At 40.8% G+C, this 27926-nt stretch overlaps 2 protein-coding genes across 8 annotated transcripts in view; one reads left to right on the top strand and one right to left on the bottom strand.

Moving 5' to 3' along the window:
* LOC139753139 (actin nucleation-promoting factor WAS-like) overlaps nucleotides 1–18042 on the bottom strand; it is an 82490-nt gene extending 64448 nt beyond the window's left edge. For 2 of the 4 annotated variants that reach the window (XM_071669285.1, XM_071669287.1), the window contains exons 1-3: nucleotides 17949–17973; nucleotides 17597–17708; nucleotides 5667–5801 (exon numbers count right to left, since the gene is read on the bottom strand). In XM_071669285.1, the coding sequence (XP_071525386.1) occupies nucleotides 5667–5768 (102 nt within the window). In that variant the 5' untranslated portion in view covers nucleotides 5769–5801; nucleotides 17597–17708; nucleotides 17949–17973. Of the gene's footprint in view, nucleotides 1–5666; nucleotides 5802–17596; nucleotides 17709–17948 lie in introns of all 4 variants that reach the window. The other 2 variants (XM_071669286.1, XM_071669289.1) reach the window with 2 other exon arrangements.
* LOC139753140 (uncharacterized) lies at nucleotides 17662–22541 on the top strand. 4 transcript variants are annotated; one of them, XM_071669290.1, is made up of 3 exons: nucleotides 17662–17721; nucleotides 19313–19515; nucleotides 20735–22541. In XM_071669290.1, exons 1-3 carry the CDS (start codon nucleotides 17701–17703, stop codon nucleotides 21462–21464), a joined length of 954 nt encoding a protein of 317 aa, XP_071525391.1. In that variant the 5' UTR covers nucleotides 17662–17700; the 3' UTR covers nucleotides 21465–22541. The 4 variants fall into 4 exon arrangements, with proteins under 4 accessions (XP_071525391.1, XP_071525394.1, XP_071525392.1 ...); XM_071669293.1 differs by lacking the exon at nucleotides 17662–17721 and adding an exon at nucleotides 18002–18049; XM_071669291.1 differs by lacking the exon at nucleotides 17662–17721 and adding an exon at nucleotides 18088–18800.
* Nucleotides 22542–27926: the final 5385 nt, after the last annotated feature.

Below are 27926 nucleotides of genomic sequence, written 5' to 3'. Positions count from 1 at the left end.
CCTCTCACTTTGCACACCACCTCGACCAAAACACCCTATATCTGCCACTCTATCATCAAACACATTCAACAAACCTTCAAAATACTCACTCCATCTCCTTCTCACATCACCACTACTTGTTTTCACCTCCCCATTTGCGCCCTTCACTGAAGTTCCCATTTGCTCCCTTGTCTTACGCACTTTATTTACATATTTACATATTATCTATATATATATATATATATATATATATATATTATACTTAACCGCTGTTTCCCACATTAGCAAGGTCACACAAGGAAACAGATGAAGAAAACAGATGAAGAATGACCCAACCACTCATATGCACACACACACACATATATATATTCATTTATTTATTTATTTTACTTTGTCTCTGTTTCCCGCGTTAGCGAGGTAGCGCAAGGAAACAGACGAAAGAATGGCCCAACCCATCCACATACACATGTATATGCATACACATCCACACAAGCAAATATACATACCTATAAATCTCAACATATACATATATATACACACACAGACATATACATAAATACGCGTGTACATAATTCATACTGTCTGCCTTTATTCATTCCCATCGCCACCTCGCCACACATGATATAGCAACCCCCTCCCCCCTCACGTGTGCGAGGTAGCGCTAGGAAAAGACAACAAAGGCCACATACGTTCACACTCAGTCTCTAGCTGTCATGTAAGAATGCATCGAAACCACAGCTCCCTTTCCACATCCAGGCCCCACAGAACTTTCCATAGTTTACCCCAGACACTTCACATGCCCTGGTTCAATTCACTGACAGCACGTTGACCCCAGTATACCACATCATTCCAATTCAATCTATTCTTGCACGCCTTTCACCCTCCTGCATGTTCAGGCCCCGATCACTCAAAATCTTTTTCACTCCATCTTTCCACCTCCAACAACTGACTCACTTCCCAAGCTCTCTCATCCACAACAGACTGCATACTTGCCCCCCATTCCAAAACTCTTGCATTCACCTCCCTAACAACCCCATCCATATACAAATTAAACAACCATGGAGACATCACACACCCCTGCCGCAAACCTACATTCACTGAGAACCAATCACTTTCCTCTCTTCCTACACGTACACATGCCTTACATCCTCGATAAAAACTTTTCACTGCTTCTAACAACTTGCCTCCCACACCATATATTCTTAATACCTTCCTCAGAGCATCTCTATCAACTCTATCATATGCCTTCACCAGATCCATAAATGCTACATACAAATCCAGCAACTCTATCATATGCCTTCTCCAGATCCATAAATGCTATATACAAATCAATTTGCTTTTCTAAGTATTTCTCACAAACATTCTTCAAAGCAAACACCTGATACATACATCCTCTACCACTTCTGAAACCACACTGCTCTTCCCCAATCTGATGCTCTGTACATGTCTTCACCCTCTCAATCAATACCCTCCCATACAATTTCCCAGGAATACTCAACAAACTTATACCTTTGTAATTTGAGCACTCACCTTTGTCCCCTTTGCCTTTGTACAATGGCACAATGCAAGCATTCCGCCAATCCTCAGGCATCTCACCATGAATCATACATACATTAAATAACCTTACCAACCAGTCAACAATACAGTCACCCCCTTTTTTAATAGATTCCACTGCAATACCATCCAAACCTGCTGCCTTGCCGGCTTTCATCTTTCGTAAAGCTTTTACTACCTCTTCTCTGTTTACCAAATCATTTTCCCTAACCCTCTCACTTTGCACACCACCTCGACCAAAACACCCTATATCTGCCACTCTATCATCAAACACATTCAACAAACCTTCAAAATACTAACTCCATCTCCTTCTCACATCACCACTACTTGTTATCACCTCCCCATTAGCAACCTTCACTGAAGTTCCCATTTGTTCCCTTGTCTTATGCACTTTATTTACCTCCTTCTAAAACATCTTTTTATTCTCCCTAAAATTTAATGATACTCTCTCACCCCAACTCTCATTTGCCCTTTTTTTCACCTCTTGCACCTTTCTCTTGACCTCCTGTCTCTTTCTTTTATACATCTCCCACTCATTTGCATTATTTCCCTGCAAAAATCGTCCAAATGCCTCTCTCTTCTCTTTCACTAATAATCTTACTTCTTCATCCCACCACTCACTACCCTTTCTAATCAACCCACCTCCCACTCTTCTCATGCCACAAGCATCTTTTGCGCAAGCCATCACTGCTTCCCTAAATACATCCCATTCCTCCCCCACTCCCCTTACATCCTTTGTTCTCATCTTTTTCCATTCTGTACTCATTCTCTCCTGGTACTTCCTCACACAAGTCTCCTTCCCAAGCTCACTTACTCTCACCACCCTCTTCACCCAAACATTCTCTCTTCTTTTCTGAAAACCTCTACAAATCTTCACCTTCGCCTCCACAAGATAATGATCAGACATCCCTCCAGTTGCACCTCTCAGCACATTAACATCCAAAAGTCTCTCTTTCGCACACCTATCAATTAACACGTAATCCAATAATGCTCTCTGGCCATCTCTCCTACTTACATACGTATACATATGTATATCTCTCTTTTTAAACCAGGTATTCCCAATCACCAGTCCTTTTTCAGCACATAAATCTACAAGCTCTTCACCATTTCCATTTACAACACTGAACACCCCATGTATAACAATTATTCCCTCAACTGCCACATTACTCACCTTTGCATTCAAATTACCCATCACTATAACCCGGTCTCGTGCATCAAAACTACTAACACACTCATTCAGCTGCTCCCAAAACACTTGCCTCTCATGATCTTTCTTCTCATGCCCAGGTGCATATGCGCCAATAATCACCCATCTCTCTCCATCAACTTTCAGTTTTACCCATATCAATCTAGAGTTTATTTTCTTACACTCTATCACATACTCCCACCACTCCTGTTTCAGGAGTAGAGCTACTCCTCCCCTTGCTCTTGTCCTCTCACTAACCCCTGACTTTACTCCCAAGGCATTCCCAAACCACTCTTCCCCTTTACCCTTGAGCTTCGTTTCACTCAGAGCCAAAACATCCAGGTTCCTTTCCTCAAACATACTATCTATCTCTCCTTTTTTCTCATCTTGGTTACATCCACACACATTTAGACACCCCAATCTGAGCCTTCCAAGAAGATGAGCATTCCCCACGTGACTCCTTCTTCTGTTTCCCCTTTTAGAAAGTTAAAACAAAATACAAGGAGGGGAGGGTTTCAAGCCCCCAGCTCCCGTCCCCTTTAGTCGCCTTCTACGACATGTGAGGAATGCGTGGGAAGTATTCTTTCTCCCCTATCCCCTGGGGATATTAGGTACAGTAGGGTTGAGGGTCAAGTCAATTGGGAGGTAAGTTTGAATGGAGAAAAACTGGAGGAAGTAAAGTGTTTTAGATATCTGGGAGTGGATCTGACAGCGGATGGAACCATGGAAGTGGAAGTGAATCATAGGGTGGGGGAGGGGGCGAAAATCCTGGGAGCCTTGAAGAATGTGTGGAAGTCGAGAACATTATCTCGGAAAGCAAAAATGGGTATGTTTGAAGGCATAGTGGTTCCAACAATGTTGTATGGTTGCGAGGCGTGGGCTATGGATAGAGTTGTGCGCAGGAGGGTGGATGTGCTGGAAATGAGGTGTTTGAGGACAATGTGTGGTGTGAGGTGGTTTGATCGAGTAAGTAATGTAAGGGTAAGAGAGATGTGTGGAAATAAAAAGAGCGTGGTTGAGAGAGCAGAAGAGGGTGTTTTGAAATGGTTTGGGCACATGGAGAGAATGAGTGAGGAAAGATTGACCAAGAGGATATATGTGTCGGAGGTGGAGGGAACGAGGAGAAGTGGGAGACCAAATTGGAGGTGGAAAGATGGAATGAAAAAGATTTTGAGTGATCGGGGCCTGAACATGCAGGAGAGTGAAAGGCGGGCAAGGAATAGAGTGAATTGGATCGATGTGGTATACCGGGGTTGACGTGCTGTCAGTGGATTGAATCAGGGCATGTGAAGCGTCTGGGGTAAACCATGGAAAGTTGTGTGGGGCCTGGATGTGGAAAGGGACCGGACCTGTGGTTTCGGGCATTATTGCATGACAGCTAGAGACTGAGTGTGAACGAATGGGGCCTTTGCTGTCTTTTCCTAGCGCTACCTCGCACACATGAGGGGGGAGGGGGATGGTATTCCATGTGTGGCGAGGTGGCGATGGGAATGAATAAAGGCAGACAGTGTGAATTGTGTGCATGGGTATATATGTATGTGTCTGTGTGTGTATATATATGTGTACATTGAGATGTATAGGTATGTATATTTGCGTGTGTGGACGTGTGTATATACATGTGTATGGGGGTGGGTTGGGCCATTTCTTTAGTCTGTTTCCTTGCGCTACCTCGCAAACGCGGAAGACAGCGACAAAGCAAAATAAATAAAAATATAATATATATATGCTTCCCACGTATTCCTGCGTCGTAGAAGGTTACTAAAAAGAGAGGGAGCTGGGGGCTAGAAATCCTCCCCTTCTGTTCTTAATTTTATGAAAAAAGGAACAGAGAAGGAGGCCAAGTGAGGATACTCCCTCTAAAGCTCAGTCCTCTGCTTTTAGCACTACCTCGCTAATGCAGAAAATGGCATATATAAATACATATACATATCAACATATACATACATATACATATACGTAACAGACATACATATAGACACTTGTACAAATTCATACTTGCTTCCCTTCATCCATTCCAGTCGCTACCCTGTCCCACAGGAAACATCATCGCTATCCCCTGCTTCAGCAAGGTAGTATCAGGAAAACAGACAAAAAAGGCAACATTCATTCACACTCAGTCTCTTGCTGTCATGTGCAATGCACTGAAACCACAGCTCCCCATCCACATCTAGGCCCCACAAACCTTTCCAAGGTTTACCCCAGATGCTTCGCAAGCCATGGTTCAGTCCACTGACAACACATCAATCCCAGTATACCACATAGTTCCAATTAACTCTTATTCCTTGTACATGATAGCTAGAGACTGAGTGTGAACAAATGTAGCCCTTTTGTTAGTTATCCTGGTGCTGTCCTGCTGAAGCAGGGGGTAGCGTTCCTGTCTCCTGTGGGGCAGGGTAGCGCCTGGAATGGATCAAGGCAGGCAAGTATGAATATGTACTGGTGTATATATGTATATGTCTGTGTATGTGTTTGTATATGTATGTAAATGTTGATGTGTATATGTATGTAAATGTTGATATGTATATGTGCATGTATGGACATTTATGTACATACATGTGTATGTGGGTGGGTTGGGCCATTCTTTCATCTGTTTCCTTGCACTACCTTGCTAACGAGGGAGACAGCAACAAAGTATATCTTTGGGGACAGAGAAGAAAGAGTACTTCCCACGCATTCCCTGCATGCTGTAAGAGGCAACTAAAAGGAGAGGGAGCAGGGAACACGAAATCCTCCTCTCCAGTTTATACTTTTCAAAAAAAAAAAAGAACTGAGAAGGGGGCCAAGTGAGGATTTTCTCTCTTAGGCTGTCCCCTGTACTTAACGCTACCTTGCTAACATGGGAAATAGCGAATATGTGCAAAAAAATATATAAGTGTATATTTTATTATTGTACTTAATATTATCATCACAACTGTTACCATTATTATTAAAAGTATAGGTTCTTTACCTGACACCTTGCCCCGAGGAGCCTGAAAAGTGTTTCATTTTCTTCTCTCATCAATTGCGTAGAGGTTTTGTTGGATGGTGCTGGTTTGCGAGTTGAGCTCATCTTTGTAAGAATGAGACCTTGACTTCAGTATATCTGTGTGACACAAGAAAACAATCTTCAACTCAAAATTATACTGTAAGTCTTCAGGGATACTGTTGTAAACTCTAATCTATAAAATATACTTCCATTTTTGATAAAAAGAGTATAAATTCCTGCAAGTACGGTACCACATCACCCTATTCTGTTCTAAAAACTGCTAGTTCACTAATAATATACATAATAACAATGACTCTCCTTATTTCTGTTGATTCAATATGTATCATATTATTCAGACCACCTGAAAACACATGGTAGAAGAATAAGTACAACAATTCCTATAAAATTCCTTAAAATACATGTGATAATAATATTTTCTACATTTGATAATACTGTACAAAGGGAACAAAGCTCTCTCTATCAGTTCAAATAATAACATCATAAACTGACAGTGCTCTGAAATATAACATCTCTGAACAGTGCATAGCCAGCACATTCTGAAATATGACACTCAATAGCATTTTCATCAACTGCAAAAGAAATCTGTAAATATGTTTACACACAATACACTAACTCTTCGCTGACACTATATTATTTTTATTTTTTTATTATACTTTGTCGCTGTCTCCCGCGTTTGCGAGGAAGCGCAAGGAAACAGACGAAAGAAATGGCCCAACCCCCCCCATACACATGTATATACATACGTCCACACACGCAAATATACATACCTACACAGCTTTCCATAGTTTACCCCAGACGCTTCACATGCCTTGATTCAATCCACTGACAGCACGTCAACCCCGGTATACCACATCGCTCCAATTCACTCTATTCCTTGCCCTCCTTTCACCCTCCTGCATGTTCAGGCCCCGATCACACAAAATCTTTTTCACTCCATCTTTCCACCTCCAATTTGGTCTCCCTCTTCTCCTCGTTCCCTCCACCTCCGACTCATATATCCTCTTGGTCAATCTTTCCTCACTCATTCTCTCCATGTGCCCAAACCACTTCAAAACACCCTCTTCTGCTCTCTCAACCACGCTCTTTTTATTTCCACACATCTCTCTTACCCTTACGTTACTCACTCGATCAAACCACCTCACACCACACATTGTCCTCAAACATCTCATTTCCAGCACATCCATCCTCCTGCGCACAACTCTATCCATAGCCCACGCCTCGCAACCATACAACATTGTTGGAACCACTATTCCTTCAAACATACCCATTTTTGCTTTCCGAGATAATGTTCTCGACTTCCACACATTCTTCAAGGCCCCCAGAATTTTCGCCCCCTCCCCCACCCTATGATCCACTTCCGCTTCCATGGTTCCATCCGCTGCCAGATCCACTCCCAGATATCTGAAACACTTCACTTCCTCCAGTTTTTCTCCATTCAAACTCACCTCCCAATTGACTTGACCCTCAACCCTACTGTACCTAATAACCTTGCTCTTATTCACATTTACTCTTAACTTTCTTCTTCCACACACTTTACCAAACTGTCACCAGCTTCTGCAGTTTCACACATGAATCAGCCACCAGCGCTGTATCATCAGCGAACAACAACTGACTCACTTCCCAAGCTCTCTCATCCCCAACAGACTTCATACTTGCCCCTCTTTCCAAAACTCTTGCATTTACCTCCCTAACAACCCCATCCATAAACAAATTAAACAACCATGGAGACATCACACACCCCTGCCGCAAACCTACATTCACTGAGAACCAATCACTTTCCTCTCTTCCTACACGTACACATGCCTTACATCCTCGATAAAAACTTTTCACTGCTTCTAACAACTTTCCTCCCACACCATATACTCTTAATACCTTCCACAGAGCATCTCTATCAACTCTATCATATGCCTTCTCCAGATCCATAAATGCTACATACAAATCCATTTGCTTTTCTAAGTATTTCTCACATACATTCTTCAAAGCAAACACCTGATCCACACATCCTCTACCACTTCTGAAACCACACTGCTCTTCCCCAATTAAAAAGGTGTTTCTCATCAGGGGATAATTCTAAGGCCCATCCTTCTCAAAAATTATTCAGCTAGCCCATGAAGTAATTTGGTTGTCCTTATAACACTCCACCAAACAACTAGCCAGCTTCCAAGAGTTCAAAAACATGCTTTAGATTATATGACTAATGGAGACCTTCAGCAACACCTCTCAGGAGGGAAGAAACAATCAAGTCACATTCAAAAATTACAAAAATCAATATCTTTCATTTGTCTCCCTAAAGCCTCTTGACTTTAATATTTTCTTTCAAGACTCTGTAATTCAACCAATAAGTTTTGACTGCATCAGATTTATTACTTGATAAACATCATATGCTTTCAAAACAGGTCATTGCATAGAAAATAACTGCAAAAATATATATCACCACCATCAGGAACTTTTAAGAGTTAAACAGCTCCCTCTTTATCCGATGAACCTACTGAGGATGGCTCCCACTGTCATATAAAGATCTAACTTTTCCCACTTCTTTAACCCTTAAACGATGGATCTTCAAATTTTGTTTCCCATTAAAAGAAATACATGTAAACGTAAAGGATTAGTACAAAAGTGTGCTAACATACCTTACATGGCCATGGTATAATACTGAGGTTAACACAGATTACCTAGGAGTTGTAAAGAACTGAAGGAGAGTTTTGAAGGAAATGCATCATTCAGATTGTTTCCCAGTAAAAAACAAAAGAAGTATATGCAAAAGAGGATATGTACAAAAAAGTCTCCCATTACAAAAAGAAAGAAACATTTGCAAAAGCAGAGAATATGTAAGGAAAAAATTTCCAATTACAAAATGAAAGAAATATGTATACAGGTGCACCACTGACTTTCCAGCACTCTTGGTTCCAAAGCCTTGCTGGATTAACCATTTTGCCGGACCAACCGTCGTCACGTAATAATAATTCAACAACACACCTCTAACCCACTAAATATACATCTCCCATGTGTCTTAAAAGTATATCATGGACTGCTAGAAATTTAAAGTAATATATTTTTCATTTGTTTTGCTTTGTCGCTGTCTCCCGCGTTTGCGAGGTAGCGCAAGGAAACAGATGAAAGAAATGGCCCAACCCACCCCCATACACATGTATATACATACACGTCCACACACGCAAATATACATACCTATACATCTCAATGTACACATATATATATACACACACAGACACATACACATATACCCATGCACACAATGCACACTGTCTGCCTTTATTCATTCCCATAACCACCTCGCCACACATGGAATACCATCCCCCTCCCCCCTCGTGTGCGAGGTAGCGCTAGGAAAAGACAACAAAGGCCCCATTCCTTCACACTCAGTCTCTAGCTGTCATGCAATAATGCCCGAAACCACAGCTCCCTTTCCACATCCAGGCCCCACACAACTTTCCATGGTTTACCCCAGACGCTTCACATGCCCTGATTCAACCCACTGACAGCACGTCAACCCCGGCATACCACATCGATCCAATTCTCTCTATTCCTTGCCTGCCTTTCACCCTCCTGCATGTTCAGGCCCCAATCACTCAAAATCTTTTTCACTCCATCTTTCCACCTCCAATTTGGTCTCCCACTTCTCCTCGTTCCCTCCACCTCCGACACATATATCCTCTTGGTCAATCTTTCCTCACTCATTCTCTCCATGTGCCCAAACCATTTCAAAACACCCTCTTATGCTCGCAACCACGCTCTTTTTATTTCCACACATCTCTCTTACCCTTACATTACTTACTCGATCAAACCACCTCACACCACACATTGTCCTCAAACATCTCATTTCCAGCACATCCACCCTCCTGCGCACAACTCTATCCATAGCCCACACCTCGTAACCATACAACATTGTCGGAACCACTATTCCTTCAAACATACCCATTTTTGCTTTCCGAGATAATGTTCTCGACTTCCACACATTCTTCAAGGCTCCCAGGATTTTCGCCCCCTCCCCCACCCTATGATTCGCTTCCGCTTCCATGGTTCCATCCGCTGCCAGATCCACTCCCAGATATCTAAAACACTTCACTTCCTCCAGTTTTTCTCCATTCAAACTTACCTCCCAATTGACTTGACCCTCAACCCTACTGTACCTAATAACCTTGCTCTTATTCACATTTACTCTTAACTTTCTTCTTTCACACACTTTACGAAACTCAGTCACCAGCTTCTGCAGTTTCTCACATGAATCAGCCACCAGCGCTGTATCATCAGCGAACAACAACTGACTCACTTCCTAAGCACTCTCATCCACAACAGACTTCATACTTGCCCCTCTTTCCAAAACTCTTGCATTCACCTCCCTAACAACCCCATCCATAAACAAATTAAACAACCATGGAGACATCACACACCCCTGCCGCAAACCTACATTCACTGAGAACCAATAACTTTCCTCTCTTCCTACACGTACACATGCCTTACATCCTCGATAAAAACTTTTCACTGCTTCTAACAACTTGCCTCCCACACCATATATTCTTAATACCTTCCACAGAGCATCTCTATCAACTCTATCATATGCCTTCTCCAGATCCATAAATGCTACATACAAATCCATTTGCTTTTCTAAGTATTTCTCACATACATTCTTCAAAGCAAACACCTGATCCACACATCCTCTACCACTTCTGAAACCACACTGCTCTTCCCCAATCTGATGCTCTGTACATGCCTTCACCCTCTCAATCAATACCCTCCCATATAATTTACCTGGAATACTCAACAAACTTATACCTCTGTAATTTGAGCACTCACTCTTATCCCCTTTGCCTTTGTACACTGGCACTATGCACGCATTCCGCCAATCCTCAGGCACCTCACCATGAGTCATACATACATTACATAACCTTACCAACCAGTCAACAATACAGTCACCCCCTTTTTTAATAGATTCCACTGCAATACCATCCAAACCTGCTGCCTTGCCGGCTTTCATCTTCCGCAAAGCTTTTACTACCTCTTCTCTGTTTACCAAATCATTTTCCCTAACCCTCTCACTTTGCACACCACCTCGACCAAAACACCCTATATCTGCCACTCAATCATCAAACACATTCAACAAACCTTCAAAATACTAACTCCATCTCCTTCTCACATCACCACTACTTGTTATCACCTCCCCATTAGCGCCCTTCACTGAAGTTCCCATTTGCTCCCTTGTCTTACGCACTTTATTTACCTCCTTCCAGAACATCTTTTTATTCCCCCGAAAATTTAATGATACTCTCTCACCCCAACTCTCATTTGCCCTCTTTTTCACCTCTTGCACCTTTCTCTTAACCTCCTGTCTCTTTCTTTTATACATCTCCCACTCAATTGCATTTTTTCCCTGCAAAAATCGTCCAAATGCCTCTCTTTTCTCTTTCACTAATAATCTTACTTCTTCATCCCACCACTCACTACCCTTTCTAATCAACCCACCTCCCACTCTTCTCATGCCACAAGCATCTTTTGCGCACTCCATCAGTGATTCCCTAAATACATCCCATTCCTCCCCCACTCCCCTTACTTCCATTGTTCTCACCTTTTTCCATTCTGTACTCAGTCTCTCCTGGTACTTCCTCACACAAGTCTCCTTCCCAAGCTCACTTACTCTCACCACCCTCTTCACCCCAACATTCACTCTTCTCTTCTGAAAACCCATACAAATCTTCACCTTAGCCTCCACAAGATAATATTAAATGTTTGAGCACCCTAAGATGGTAACTCTGTCCTTAGATTGTTTGAATCCTGTGGGGTCTTCTTCATCTTCTGTTGTTAGTGTTTTCCTAGGAGCGTATCACCAGAATAATGCAGTTTCATTTGCATTATACACGTGCTCAGGACTGAGGTACTCGTCAGCCACGAATTTCGCAAAATCGTCTACATACTCGGCATCTCCTTTGCGGTTTGCAGACCACTTTTCTCTGCACACTCTATTCATGGAAATTTCATAACATTTCTTGAATCTTTAAAGCTATCCTTCACTATTGTCACGCTCATTTAATAATTTAAGTTCTTTTTTTTTTACGGGACAACTTAGCCTGGTCCATTATCATGCTACTAGACAAGTCCACTCCATCATTGCGACAATGTCGAAACCATTCCATTATCACTTGATCGTGCTCAGTACTCTTACCATCTTTCATAGTTTTTCTAATCGCCATTTGCTTCTTGGAATCGCTGTCTGCATATAATTTTAATATTTTCTCCCTTTGCTTCTTTATATCATAAGCAGATGATGAACCAATACTGTAGATGTCACACAGCTTACACTATGCCATTACTGACATTCTCATATGTCTTAGAAGCCATAGCTAGGGTTAAATTTAAGCAAAATAAGCTAAGAATCTCGCTGAATTGCAGTATCACCACCAAGTGCAGTGTAAAGAATGTAAATAAGCATGCCCCACACACAATGCCATCTGTGGCCGCCCAGTAAACTAGTCTGGCGGCCACGATAATTTCAAGTTCCCTCACATTATTTTGTCCAAACTAAAGGAGGTGCCAAACCATCAGTTGCCGGAAATTCGGTGGTATACCTATACAAAAAAGTGGGCAAATAAATCTAATTTTTTTTTACCATAGTATAACAATGAAATTCACATACAGATCTCCTTGGGGAGTGCTGAAGAAAACCATTAAAATTTTGTTCCTCAGTACAGGTGAAAAGCAGTACATGTAAAAGTAAAGGACATGTACACACACAAAAAAGCTGTTTCATGTGTCCTTGGTATGGAGATGTGAAGTTAAAACGTAGATATCTCTTTGGAGTAGTGGAGAATTAGTGGAAGAGGTTGTGCTGTCTGAAGTGTAACCAAGCTACTACTTACACTGCCCACATAAGGCAGAAATAAAGGCCACACATAGTAGCCACATAAATGTCATAATACTGGCACAGTTAAAATAAATCCTACAAAGGTTAGTGCTACTATTACAACTCCCATCAAGCCCTGGTCAATCAAATATATAAAATTCACATCATTATGTGGTTAAATATCAAGCTAAATACTCATAACAGCAGCAGCATATAAAGGTATTTTCCATCACCAGAAAAAGCACTGGAGAAAACTTTGCTCTCCTCTGTATCCCTACCTCTACTATTACAAATGCATGACCGTTGACCTGAGGTCATGCACACCCAGTGACCCCATAAAAAATCCACAGATTTGTTGGATAATGATGAAGAGGAAGACTTATTGTATGTATCAGTTGGTGAGGAAAGCAAAGAATGATGACATGAGAAACATAAAGATATATGAGACTTTTATAGTGATTAGTGGGATTACACTTATTAAGGTGGAGGCAGACAAACACAGGAGTTCATATATATGGCTTTTGTTCATGTGAAAGAAATCACATAATGACACCTACTTTTTTCAGCATGTAACCCATGGGTGATGGAAGACTTTGGTAACTGATAATAGGCATCATCCTTAGCAAAGGAGAATAAGTTAAGAGCCAGAATACTTCAAAAAAAGTACATTTCCAATATACTCCCCACACATAACAGCCAATCTCCCTCACACCCATTTTCAATAACAAAACAGTATTATTTCTATATATTTTTTCTTTTTAATCATACTTAATTGCACAAGGAAACAGACGAAAGAATGGCCCAACCCACCCACATACACATGTATATACATAAATGCCCACACATGCACATATACATACATATACATTTCAACATAAACATACATATACATACACAGACATATACATATATAGTTTTTTTTTTTTGCCGCTGTCTCCCGCGTTTGTGAGATAGCGCTATGGAAACAGACAAAAGAAATGGCCCAACCCACCCCCATACACATGTATACACATACACGTCCACACACGCAAATATACATACATATACATCTCAATGTACACATATATATACACACACAGACACATACATATATACCCATGCACACAATTCACACTGTCTGCCTTTATTCATTCCCATCGCCACCTTGCCACACATGGAATACCATCCCCCTCCCCCCTCATGTGTGCAAGGTAGCGCTAGAAAAAGACAACAAAGGCCCCATTCGTTCACACTCAGTCTCTAGCTGTCATACAATAATGCCCAAAACCACAGCTCCCTTTCCACATCCAGGCCCCACACAACTTTCCATGGTTTACCCCAGACGCTTCACATGCCCTGATTCAATCCATTGACAGCACGTCAACCCCGGTATACCACATCGATCCAATTCACTCTATTCCTTGCCCGCCTTTCACCCTCCTGCATGTTCAGGCCCCGATCACTCAAAATCTTTTTCACTCCATCTTTCCACCTCCAATTTGGTCTCCCACTTCTCCTAATTCCCTCCACCTCCGACACATATATCCTCTTGGTCAATCTTTCCTCACTCATTCTCTCCATGTGCCCAAACCATTTCAAAACACCCTCTTCTGCTCTCTCAAACATGCTCTTTTATTTCCACACATCTCTCTTACCCTTACATTACTTACTCGATCAAACCACCTCACACCACACATTGTCCTCAAACATCTCATTTCCAGCACATCCACCCTCCTGCGCACAACTCTATCCATAGCCCACGCCTCGCAACCATACAACATTGTTGGAACCACTATTCCTTCAAACATACTCATTTTTGCTTTCCGAGATAATGTTCTCGACTTCCACACATTCTTCAAGGCTCCCAGGATTTTCGCCCCCTCCCCCACCCTATGATTCACTTCCGCTTCCATGGTTCCATCCGCTGCCAGATCCACTCCCAGACATCTAAAACACTTTACTTCCTCCAGTTTTTCTCCATTCAAACTTACCTCCCAATTGACTTGACCCTCAACCCTACTGTACCTAATAACCTTGCTCTTATTCACATTTACTCTTAAATTTCTTCTTTCACACACTTTACTAAACTCAGTCACCAGCTTCTGCAGTTTCTCACATGAATCAGCCACCAGCGCTGTATCATCAGCGAACAACAACTGACTCACTTCCCAAGCTCTCTCATTCACAAGACTTCATACTTGCCCCTCTTTCCAAAACTCTTGCATTCACCTCCCTAACAACCCCATCCATAAACAAATTAAACAACCATGGAGACATCACACACCCCTGCCGCAAACCTACATTCACTGAGAACCAATCACTTTCCTCTCTTCCTACACGTACACATGCCTTACATCCTCCATAAAAACTTTTCACTGATTCTAACAACTTGCCTCCCACACCATATACTCTTAACACCTTCCACAGAGCACCTCTATCAACTCTATCATATGCCTTCTCCAGATCCATAAATGGTACATACAAATCCATTTGCTTTTCTAAGTATTTCTCACATACATTTTTCAAAGCAAACACCTGATCCACACATCCTCTACCACTTCTGAAACCTCACTGCTCTTCCCCAATCTGATGCTCTGTACATGCCTTCACCCTCTCAATCAATACCCTCCCATATAATTTACCAGTAATACTCAACAAACTTATACCTCTGTAATTTGAGCACTCACTCTTATCCCTCTTATCACTCTTATGTACTTATTCATACTTGCTACCTTCCTCCATTCCCATGTCCACACAGCCACACATGAAATAGCATCTTTCTTTCATACATATTCGCCTTATCCCGCGTTAGCAAGGTAGTGTTAAGAACAAAGGAGTGAGCCTTAGAGGGTATATCCTCACTTGGCCCACCTCTTCGTTCCTTCTTTTGGAAAATTATAACCAGGAAAACAGACAAAAAAGGCCACATTCATACATGCTCAGTCTCTAGCTGTCATGTGTAATGCACTGAAACCACAGCTCCCTATCCACATCCACGACCCACACACCTTTCTATGGTTTACCCAAGCATTTCACATGCCCTGGTTCAGTCCAATGACAGCACATCAACCCCGGTACACTACATCATTCCAAATCACTTTATTCCTTGCACACCTCTCAGCCTCCTGCATGTTCAGGCCCTGATTGCTGAAAATCTTTTTCACTCCATCCTTCTACCTCCAATTTGGTCTCCCACTTCTCCTTGTTCCCTTCACCCCTGACACATATATCCTCTTTGTCAATCTTTCCTCACTCATTCTCTCCACACATCAAACTATTTCAGCACACCCTCTTCTGCTCTCTTAATCACACTCTTTTTATTTCCACACATCTCCCTTACCCTTTCATTACTTAATCAAATTAGTTCACCATCAGTGCGATGACTGCACATGAAATACAGTACAGGTGAAAGCAAGTTCAAGAGAAAAAATTCAATATCCTCCACACGTGTGCCAGCCACTCACCCTCACTACTCACTTCAAGCGTAGTGTAATATTTCAAAATATATTTACGTTACTCATCTCAACACCATACCTAAGTAACATGAGTAAACTACGAAACAAAGTTGAACAGAAAGAGAAAATATTCCATCCTGACTTACTAGAAGCTGTTAGACACATTAACTGCAGGTACAGTACAGTATAACAATCTCAACAACATTGTATGGATGTAGGGCATGGGCTATAGGTATGGATGTGCAAAGGAAGGTGGATGTGTTGGAAATGACATGTCTGAGGACAAACTGGAGATGGAAGGATGGAGTGAAAAAGATATTGAGTAATCATGGCCAGAACATGCAGAAGGGTGAAACTCATGCAAGGGATGGAGTAAATTGCAATGATGTGGTAAAAGGGTTGACATGCTGTCACTGGACTGAGCTGGGGGATGTGAAGTGGCCAGGGAAAACCATAGAAAGGTCTGTGGAGCTTGGCTGTGGCTAGGGAGCTATGGATTCTGTGCAATGCACATTATAAGTAAAGAATGGATGCAAGCAAATGCAGCTTTTCTTCATCTTCCTAGAGCTACCTTGCTAACACAGGAAGCAGCAGAGAAGTACCCTAGATAAACAGATTAGTTTTGGGGCAACTCATAAATAATGGCAATTATGTTCCAATTGTTTAAGGGCAACACAAAATAACTCATACATTTGGAATTAACACTTATCAACAGAGTCATTACACACAGATAAGTCAGAGCCTTACACTCAGATAAGTCAATCATAAAAATGTAGTGGCAAGGGCTATGAAAATCAGGAAAAATAAGTAAACTAACACAAAAGAAGATGAAACACTTCTAAAAAATCAACAGAACCTTGACAACCTTACGTAAGTTTCCCTAGAAGCCTAGATATACCCTGATTTTCAATATTAATGTCGAAACATACCAATAATAGATATATTTTACATCCACTCAAACGATCAAGAATGTTTACATGAACTGGTATATCTCATGGGATGTTTGCATGCACTCATCACAGAAACATCGCAACATATGGTTCTAAAAAAGCAAAAAACTATACATTTTTCATAAAACACTAAAAATGTTTAACTGTTTGGAGAAACTGGCAAAAGTTTGCATAAGTTCTATTGACCTCTAGAAAAATCAAACATTTTCCCATAGCTTCTTAACCCGTTTACTAACACAGGATCATTCTTATTGCAACGTGTCATCTCCCAAATTCATTTCTATGAAATGTAACAAATTCACTGATATAGGTAGCTTCCACATCCAAACGTTATTTCGGCGCTACCCCCATATATATATATATATATATATATATATATATATATATATATATATATATATATATATATATACGTAACATTAAATTTTCCTCTTGGTATTTTTTCCCCGTACTTTAGTATACTTTTGCGTCCAAAATTATTTTGAGCGTCCTAACAGTTGCAATTTAGCAACCCATTTTCCAAATGAAAACCAACTTTTTATCATGACCCACTTCCACTCCCTCTACCATTATCTGCTTCCTCTCATGTAAATGTTTATTAATTGCAGGTAACGCTGCACGACTTTGCTTTTCGAGTGTATATAAATCTGTTACCTCTATTCCGGTAGCTGATCCTAGTAGAATAATCATGGGCACTTTCCCTCCGGACAAAACTGCCTCAGGTTGTGTACATTTCTTGTTCCTCTCACTGCACACAGATGGCGCACTACACATACAAAGTAAGGAAAATTATTATTAACTTGGTTTTATTTTTTCCAAGAGTATTGCTGATCTATAAATACATATTTCTCTGTTGGGAGTACCGAATACTAATATGAATATACTCCATAAATTTATTCTTTTCTAAAATGTATGTTACCGTACACTCCCTTTAATCGTATCTGAACATTTTCCTTTAAAGGCAGTAATATATTTGCGGCCCATTATCAACCCAAATATTGCTTACAGTTCTCTAACAATGTCCCTTAAAGGTCTTGTGGACAGTTCCCTAGCAGTGTCTCTTAAAGCTCTTGACTGTGACACAGAGCTGACGTCAGTCAGGAGGATGTACGATGTCACAAGTTTCAGCCTCTTTAATGATCATTTTTTTTTCTCCCTTCCCTATATGTTTATTTTTACAATTCTAGTGTCATCTCATATCAGAGTAGGACACTTGAGGTTACTCCTGAACTACACCTTACTCCAGCAGTGCAAAAGTGGATCACAAATGTTGCCTGGCAGGCACTTCTGTTGCGTACCGGAAGCAGGACAAATATCTGATCAGTATTATTCTTATGAAATAATTGCAATAATTAGTTATATATCAGAAAGATCTCCTAAAGAAATATAGAATGATTTATGACGTCATAGATCGAGATAAAGCTATATTAGGAAATTCAGTTCGTAAAACATGAGTGAAATTAAAACATAATTGCTATGTGATGCCAGATGTATTGTAATTACTGAACAACGAAATTATTTTAATGAAAGGAAATTGATCACTTATAAGATACTAATAGGATTGTAGTTTTCCTTGCAACACAGTCCTCTGGATTGTATTATTCAAAGGCGTTCTGTCGTTATGTGAAATAGCAAGTTATGAAATCAGACATATAGGTGGTCACAATTATCATAAAATGTTAGAAAAACAAACCAAAGTACAGTTTCATGTATTTATCAACTTTTTCCTCATTATAGTGTAAAGGTATTAACTGTTCTTATGTTAAATAATATGATAATTTACCCCATGTTATTGTTAATATTGATGTGACATGTAATATCACGCTGGCTAGTGGTTACCATGGACGGCGCCCTCCAGGTAAACTTTATTTTCTTTTTAGTAAACTTTAGACACCATTACAAAGGATCAAAGGTAAGATACCATGTCACTTGTACTTCATTCTGGCACGAGGAAGTCTATACTGTACTATCCTGTACTAATACTGGAAGACAGAGCACATTGCTGTTGTCATATTGTGTAAAGGTTAAAATTACCTATTCGAACATTCACCTTTTTGTTAGAAATGGAAGTTAGAATTGTTCAAAAGATATCAGATCGAAAAAACAATTACATTTACAATTTTACAACAAATTTTCTTCTAATGTGAACTTGTGCATGAGTATAGTGGAGAGTATAAGAAATCAATTGTGATTGTATTTAGTATATTGGTTTCCCAAATGTATTAATTGCCTGATAAAACATTCATTTTAGTTGGCATAGATCATATCTGTATTTGACAAGGAATGGATCCTGGAGAATGTTCAGATTCAGTAGTAACATTAAATGCTATAAAGATTTGTCAGAGGTGATTATATATTTTTCTTTTTCAGAAGTTACAGCTGTTAGAACATGACTCATGGATGCAGCATATACCTATACCACGTTTATTGGATGTAGTTATCCAGGTGTTGGAAAACTGTCAAGAGGACAATGTCTTATCATCTGATCTTTTGGAAGATGTTCTCCCACATTTGTGCTTTGCACTACCCCATAACACTAAAGCATGTTCCCGTGTCCTTCGATCTCTTCCTTTGTAAGCAGAAATTAAATTAATGTTAAGCCTAATATGTACATGTTGTAGGTGTGCCAGCTATTCAGATATCTAGTACTTTTAAGTCTTAGACAATTGCATTTCATAAAAAAAAATTGTTCCTGAATGCTTTGTGTTGTTTTCCTGATTATCAGGTGAACTACTTTCATTATACTAAATTTGTTTTTATATTTATTAATGTTATCCCTGGGGATAGGGGATTAAGAATACTTCCCACGTATTCCCTGCGTGTCGTAGAAGGCGACTAAAAGGGGAGGGAGCGGGGGGGGCTGGAAATCCTCCCCTCTTTTTTTTTAATTTTCCAAAAGAAGGAACAGAGGGGGCCAGGTGAGGATATTCCCAAAAAGGCCCAGTCCTCTGTTCTTAACGCTACCTCGCTAATGCGGGAAATGGCGAATAGTTTAAAAGAAAAGATTTATTAATGTTCATGCAAATGTACTCCTTTTACCACACACACAGTAAACAAAGTAAAAATAAGTTTAAACCATGACTTTCACCATTATCACGTGCAAGATGAACATCCACATCAACCATATAATTGGTTTAATCTATTTTGGGTGGAAAGAAATGGAATTTTTGTTTCAGCTCCAATGACTATCAGAATTACTACACAAAACCCTTAGGTATAAGAAATATTGCTTGAACTTTCTTTTGAAGAAAGGAAAGTGAACAATTACATTTAATGCCCTTTCTCTCTCATGCTATTTCAGACTTTTTTAAGCTTGTTACTTTCAGTATCCTCCTTTAAACTACACTGTATGATAATAGATAATTGTATACTCCCTTTTATTGCTAGTAATTGAACTCTTGTCCAAAAATCCAAACTAAATATCAATCATGCAAAGACACTTACTGTAAGGATTCATTAGTAATAATGACATTATTTACTTGACTAACTCCATTATCAACTCTTCATCACTTTAGACAAAAATCTGTCTTTCTTAAAGCTCATACTTCTATCCTAATTTTATTCTCTGAGAACTTTCCACTTTTTTTCACAACCATACCAAACACCTAGACTGTTCTCAAGGGCTTTCTTTCCTTTTGTTACCCATACATCCATCCCTAATAGAAGGATCAGCTTCACAGAATATTCATAAGTATTCTGGAATTATATACAATATGATTAAGTGAACAAAATTACATCAAAGTTGTGTGGTCTTGCTTTTATGAAACAGTGTATTTTTACTTTCTTTTTCAGAAATAGTTCAGTATGGAATAAACTGGAAGAAGGATTGTCACATAAGGAGAACTTACCTGTAGAAATTACAGCAACTCTTTACGAACAACATCCCTCTGCACTTGAAAGTGAGATGCTTCGTATCCTGAATCAGTATGCAGAAACTGTGTGCATGGATGACTGGTGTAAAGAGACAGCACTCAGTATTGTGCAATTCAAGCCTCATGGTGAATCTTTGGATATAGATCCATTAATTCATTCCAAAATGAAGAAGTACCAATCTCATCAGACTCATTCAAATTGTAATAAAATTAATTTCTGGTCAGATTCTCCTATCATAGTTGCTGCAGCCCACAGTCACTCTGTATTTTCATTGTGTGTTCAATTTCTTTGTTATATTGTAGTGCAGAGTAATTTCTCAATAGCTTCTGTATTTGGAAGTAGAGACTATTTTGCAGAAATATTAAACATAATGAATGGGGAATTATATGAATTTTTCCCTTCTAATATGCAACATCTTGTATACCTTTTAACACTACCCCTAATCTCTGGCCAAGGACTAAAATATTTTGAAAATTTTGCACAGGTATCTGTTGTCCAAGATGCTTTGTCAGAAGAAGTGCAAGGTGGAGAAGTCAACACTGTCCGCTCCTTACTGTGTTTCTTCTCATATTGGTTTCCTGTTCTTGAGCAATACCAATTTGTAGACAAATATTTAAGGCAGGGGTGGGAATTACCAAATATTTCATGAAAAAAGTGAGTGATTTTACATTTTGATAAATTAGAATAATGTTTGTAGAATAAGGTATGATTATTTATCTTTTCATGGCTTACCAAAATCTTTTTGATAAAAAGTCTCTTCCATGATAATTCTCATCTTCAGAAATGTAGAGGATATATGTGTCAGAAGTTGAGGGAAGAAGGAGATGGAAAGGCCAAATTGGAGATGGAGGGAGGGAGTAAAAAGGATTTTTAGTGATCGGGGCCTTGATATGCAGGAGGGAGAAAGACATGCATGGTATAGATTGAACTGGAATGATGTGGTATTCTGTCAATGGATTGAAACAGGACATATGAAACATACGTGATAAACCATGGAAAGGTCTGTGGGGCCTGAATGTGGATAGGGAGCTGTGGTTTCGGTGCGTTACACGTGACAGCTAGAGACTGAGTGTGAACGAATGTGGCCTTGTTTTTTCCTAGCGCTACGTCACACACATGTGGGGGGAGGGGGGTGCCATTTCATGTGTGGCAGGGTGGCAGCGGGAATGGATGAATGCAGCATGTATGAATATTCTTTTCTTTTTCTTTCAAACTATTCGCCATTTCCCGCATTAGCGAGGTAGCGTTAAGAACAGAGGACTGGGCCTCTGAGGGAATACCCTCACCTGGCCCAATTCTCTGTTCCTTCTTTTGGAAAATTAAAAAAAAAAAACGAGAGGGGAGGATTTCCAGCCCCCCGCTGCCTCCCCTTTTAGTCGCCTTCTACGGCACGCAGGGAATACGTGGAAAGTATTCTTTCTCCCCTATCCCCAGGGAAAATATATATATATATTTTTTTTTTTTGCTTTGTCGCTGTCTCCCGCGTTTGCGAGGTAGCGCAAGGAAACAGACGAAAGAAATGGCCCAACCCACCCCCATACACATGTATATACATACGTCCACACACGCAAATATACATACCCACACAGCTTTCCATGGTTTACCCCAGACGCTTCACATGCCTTGATTCAATCCACTGACAGCACGTCAACCCCGGTATACCACATCGCTCCAATTCACTCTATTCCTTGCCCTCCTTTCACCCTCCTGCATGTTCAGGCCCCGATCACACAAAATCTTTTTCACTCCATCTTTCCACCTCCAATTTGGTCTCCCTCTTCTCCTCGTTCCCTCCACCTCCGACACATATATCCTCTTGGTCAATCTTTCCTCACTCATTCTCTCCATGTGCCCAAACCATTTCTAAACACCCTCTTCTGCTCTCTCAACCACGCTCTTTTTATTTCCACACATCTCTCTTACCCTTATGTTACTTACTCGATCAAACCACCTCACACCACACATTGTCCTCAAACATCTCATTTCCAGCACATCCATCCTCCTTCGCACAACTCTATCCATAGCCCACGCCTCGCAACCATACAACATTGTTGGAACCACTATTCCTTCAAACATACCCATTTTTGCTTTCCGAGATAATGTTCTCGACTTCCACACATTCTTCAAGGCTCCCAGGATTTTCGCCCCCTCTCCCACCCTATGATCCACTTCCGCTTCCATGGTTCCATCCGCTGCCAGATCCACTCCCAGATATCTAAAACACTTTACTTCCTCCAGTTTTTCTCCATTCAAACTTACCTCCCAATTGACTTGACCCTCAACCCTATTGTACCTAATAACCTTGCTCTTATTCACATTAACTCTTAACTTTCTTCTTTCACACACTTTACCGAACTCAGTCACCAGCTTCTGCAGTTTCTCACATGAATCAGCCACCAGCGCTGTATCATCAGCGAACAACAACTGACTCACTTCCCAAGCTCTCTCATCCCCAACAGACTTCATACTTGCCCCTCTTTCCAAAACTCTTGCATTTACCTCCCTAACAACCCCATCCATAAACAAATTAAACAACCATGGAGACATCACACACCCCTGCCGCAAACCTACATTCACTGAGAACCAATCACTTTCCTCTCTTCCTACACGTACACATGCCATACATCCTCGATAAAAACTTTTCACTGCTTCTAACAACTTGCCTCCCACACCATACATTCTTAATACCTTCCACAGAGCATCTCTATCAACTCTATCATATGCCTTCTCCAGATCCATAAATGCTACATACAAATCCATTTGCTTTTCTAAGTATTTCTCACATACATTCTTCAAAGCAAACACCTGATCCACACATCCTCTACCACTTCTGAAACCACACTGCTCTTCCCCAATCTGATGCTCTGTACATGTCTTCACCCTCTCAATCAATACCCTCCCATATAATTTACCAGGAATACTCAACAAACTTATACCTCTGTAATTTGAGCACTCACTCTTATCCCCTTTGCCTTTGTACACTGGCACTATGCACGCATTCCGCCAATCCTCAGGCACCTCACCATGAGTCATACATACATTAAATAACCTTACCAACCAGTCAATAATACAGTCACCCCCTTTTTTAATAAATTCCACTGCAATACCATCCAAACCTGCTGCCTTGCTGGCTTTCATCTTCCGCAAAGCTTTTACTACCTCTTCTCTGTTTACCAAATCATTTTCCCTAACCCTCTCACTTTGCACACCACCTCGACCAAGACACCCTATATCTGCTACTCTATCATCAAACACATTCAACAAACCTTCAAAATACTCACTCCATCTCCTTCTCACATCCCCACTTCTTGTTATCACCTCCCCATTTGCGCCCTTCACTGAAGTTCCCATTTGCTCCCTTGTCTTACGCACTTTATTTACCTCCTTCCAGGCTCAGACTGGGGTGTCTAAATATGTGTGGATGTAGCCAAGATGTGAAAAAAGGAGAGATAGGTAGTATGTTTGAGGAAAGGAACCTGGATGTTTTGGCTCTGAGTGAAACGAAGCTCAAGGGTAAAGGGGAAGAGTGGTTTGGGAATGTCTTGGGAGTAAAGTCAGGGGTTAGTGAGAGGAGAAGAGCAAGGGAAGGAGTAGCAGTACTCCTGAAACAGGAGTTGTGGGAGTATGTGATAGAATGTAAGAAAGTAAATTCTCGATTGATATGGGTAAAACTGAAAGTTGATGGAGAGAGATGGGTATTTATTGGTGCATATGCACCTGGGCATGAGAAGAAAGATCATGAGAGGCAAGTGTTTTGGGAGCAGCTGAATGAGTGTGTTAGTGGTTTTGATGCACGAGACCGGGTTATAGTGATGGGTGATTTGAATGCAAAGGTGAGTAATGTGGCAGTTGAGGGAATAATTGGTAAACATGGGGTGTTCAGTATTGTAAATGGAAATGGTGAAGAGCTTGTAGATTTATGTGCTGAAAAAGGACTGGTGATTGGGAATACCTGGTTTAAAAAGCGAGATATACATAAGTATACATATGTAAGTAGGCGAGATGGCCAGAGATCGTTATTGGATTACGTGTTAATTGACAGGCGCGCGAAAGAGAGACTTTTGGATGTTAATGTGCTGAGAGGTGCAACTGGAGGGATGTCTGATCATTATCTTGTGGAGGCTAAGGTGAAGATTTGTATGGGTTTTCAGAAAAGAAGAGTAAATGTTGGGGTGAAGAGGGTGGTGAGAGTAAGTGAGCTTGGGAAGGAGACCTGTGTGAGGAAGTACCAGGAGAGACTGAGTACAGAATGGAAAAGGGTGAGAACAATGGAAGTAAGGGGAGTGGGGGAGGAATGGGATGTATTTAGGGAATCAGTGATGGGTTGTGCAAAAGGTGCTTGTGGCATAAGAGTGGGAGGTGGGTTGATTAGAAAGGGTAGTGAGTGGTGGGATGAAGAAGTAAGATTATTAGTGAAAGAGAAGAGAGAGGCATTTGGACGATTTTTGCAGGGAAAAAATGCAATTGAGTGGGAGATGTATAAAAGAAAGAGACAGGAGGTCAAGAGAAAGGTGCAAGAGGTGAAAAAAAGGGCAAATGAGAGTTGGGGTGAGAGAGTATCATTAAATTTTAGGGAGAATAAAAAGATGTTCTGGAAGGAGGTAAATAAAGTGCGTAAGACAAGGGAGCAAATGGGAACTTCAGTGAAGGGCGCAAATGGGGAGGTGATAACAAGTAGTGGTGATGTGAGAAGGAGATGGAGTGAGTATTTTGAAGGTTTGTTGAATGTGTTTGATGATAGAGTGGCAGATATAGGGTGTTTTGGTCGAGGTGGTGTGCAAAGTGAGAGGGTTAGGGAAAATGATTTGGTAAACAGAGAAGAGGTAGTGAAAGCTTTGCGGAAGATGAAAGCCGGCAAGGCAGCAGGTTTGGATGGTATTGCAGTGGAATTTAAAAAGGGGGTGACTGTATTGTTGACTGGTTGGTAAGGTTATTTAATGTATGTATGACTCATGGTGAGGTGCCTGAGGATTGGCGGAATGCGTGCATAGTGCCATTGTACAAAGGCAAAGGGGATAAGAGTGAGTGCTCAAATTACAGAGGTATAAGTTTGTTGAGTATTCCTGGTAAATTATATGGGAGGGTATTGATTGAGAGGGTGAAGGCATGTACAGAGCATCAGATTGGGGAAGAGCAGTGTGGTTTCAGAAGTGGTAGAGGATGTGTGGATCAGGTGTTTGCTTTGAAGAATGTATGTGAGAAATACTTAGAAAAGCAAATGGATTTGTATGTAGCATTTATGGATCTGGAGAAGGCATATGATAGAGTTGATAGAGATGCTCTGTGGAAGGTATTAAGAATATATGGTGTGGGAGGAAAGTTGTTAGAAGCAGTGAAAAGTTTTTATCGAGGATGTAAGGCATGTGTACGTGTAGGAAGAGAGGAAAGTGATTGGTTCTCAGTGAATGTAGGTTTGCGGCAGGGGTGTGTGATGTCTCCATGGTTGTTTAATTTGTTTATGGATGGGGTTGTTAGGGAGGTAAATGCAAGAGTTTTGGAAAGAGGGGCAAGTATGAAGTCTGTTGGGGATGAGAGAGCTTGGGAAGTGAGTCAGATGTTGTTCGCTGATGATACAGCGCTGGTGGCTGATTCATGTGAGAAACTGCAGAAGCTGGTGACTGAGTTTGGAAAAGTGTGTGGAAGAAGAAAGTTAAGAGTAAATGTGAATAAGAGCAAGGTTATTAGGTACAGTAGGGTTGAGGGTCAAGTCAATTGGGAGGTGAGTTTGAATGGAGAAAAACTGGAGGAAGTGAAGTGTTTTAGATATCTGGGAGTGGATCTGGCAGCGGATGGAACCATGGAAGCGGAAGTGGATCATAGGGTGGGGGAGGGGGCGAAAATCCTGGGGGCCTTGAAGAATGTGTGGAAGTCGAGAACATTATCTCGGAAAGCAAAAATGGGTATGTTTGAAGGAATAGTGGTTCCAACAATGTTGTATGGTTGAGAGGCGTGGGCTATGGATAGAGTTGTGCGCAGGAGGATGGATGTGCTGGAAATGAGATGTTTGAGGACAATGTGTGGTGTGAGGTGGTTTGATCGAGTGAGTAACGTAAGGGTAAGAGAGATGTGTGGAAATAAAAAGAGCGTGGTTGAGAGAGCAGAAGAGGGTGTTTTGAAGTGGTTTGGGCACATGGAGAGGATGAGTGAGGAAAGATTGACCAAGAGGATATATGTGTCGGAGGTGGAGGGAACAAGGAGAAGAGGGAGACCAAATTGGAGGTGGAAAGATGGAGTGAAAAAGATTTTGTGTGATCGGGGCCTGAACATGCAGGAGGGTGAAAGGAGGGCAAGGAATAGAGTGAATTGGATCAATGTGGTATACCGGGGTTGACGTGCTGTCAGTGGATTGAATCAGGGCATGTGAAGTGTCTGGGGTAAACCATGGAAAGCTGTGTAGGTATGTATATTTGCGTGTGTGAACGTATGTATATACATGTGTATGGGGGTGGGTTGGGCCATTTCTTTCGTCTCTTTCCTTGCGCTATCTCGCAAACGCGGGAGACAGCGGCAAAAAAAAAAATGTATATGTAGGTGTACGTTGAAATGTACAGGTATGCATATCTGCATGTGTGGGCATTTATGTATATACATGTGTATGTGTGTGGGTTGGACCATTCTTTCGTCTGTTTCCTTGTGCTTACTTGCTAATGCGGGAGACAGCGACAAAGCAAAATAAATAAATAATATATATATTTTTTATTTTATTTATTTTGCTTTGTCGCTGTCTCCCGCGTTTGCGAGGTAGCGCAAGGAAACAGACGAAAGAAATGGCACAACCCACCCCCATACACATGTATATACATACACGTCCACACACGCAAATATACATACCTATACATCTCAATGTACACATATATATACACACACAGACACATACATATATACCCATGCACACAATTCACACTGACTGCCTTTATTCATTCCCATCACCACCTCGGGGGGAATGAATAAAGGCAGTCAGCAAAATGAATAAAATATATATATATTATTTATTTATTTATTTTGCTTTGTCGCTGTCTCCCGCATTAGCAAGGTAGCACAAGGAAACAGACAAAAGAATATATATTATATTATTTTTATTATACTATTTTTATATTATCTTCAAGGCTCC

This window comes from Panulirus ornatus, chromosome 14 (genome assembly GCF_036320965.1).
Source record: "Panulirus ornatus isolate Po-2019 chromosome 14, ASM3632096v1, whole genome shotgun sequence".
Classification (NCBI taxonomy): Eukaryota; Metazoa; Arthropoda; class Malacostraca; order Decapoda; family Palinuridae; genus Panulirus; species Panulirus ornatus.
This window is presented reverse-complemented; position numbering and strand designations above follow the sequence as displayed.

Bases quoted from the DNA above. Each gene is read 5' to 3' on its own strand.
- LOC139753140 (XM_071669290.1), top strand. From the start codon at position 17,701: ATGGCGCACTACACATACAAA. The intron at 17,722-19,312 runs GTAAGGAAAATT...TTTCTTTTTCAG, and splicing joins TGGCGCACTACACATACAAA to AAGTTACAGCTGTTAGAACA. The intron at 19,516-20,734 runs GTAAGCAGAAAT...TTTCTTTTTCAG, and splicing joins GTCCTTCGATCTCTTCCTTT to AAATAGTTCAGTATGGAATA.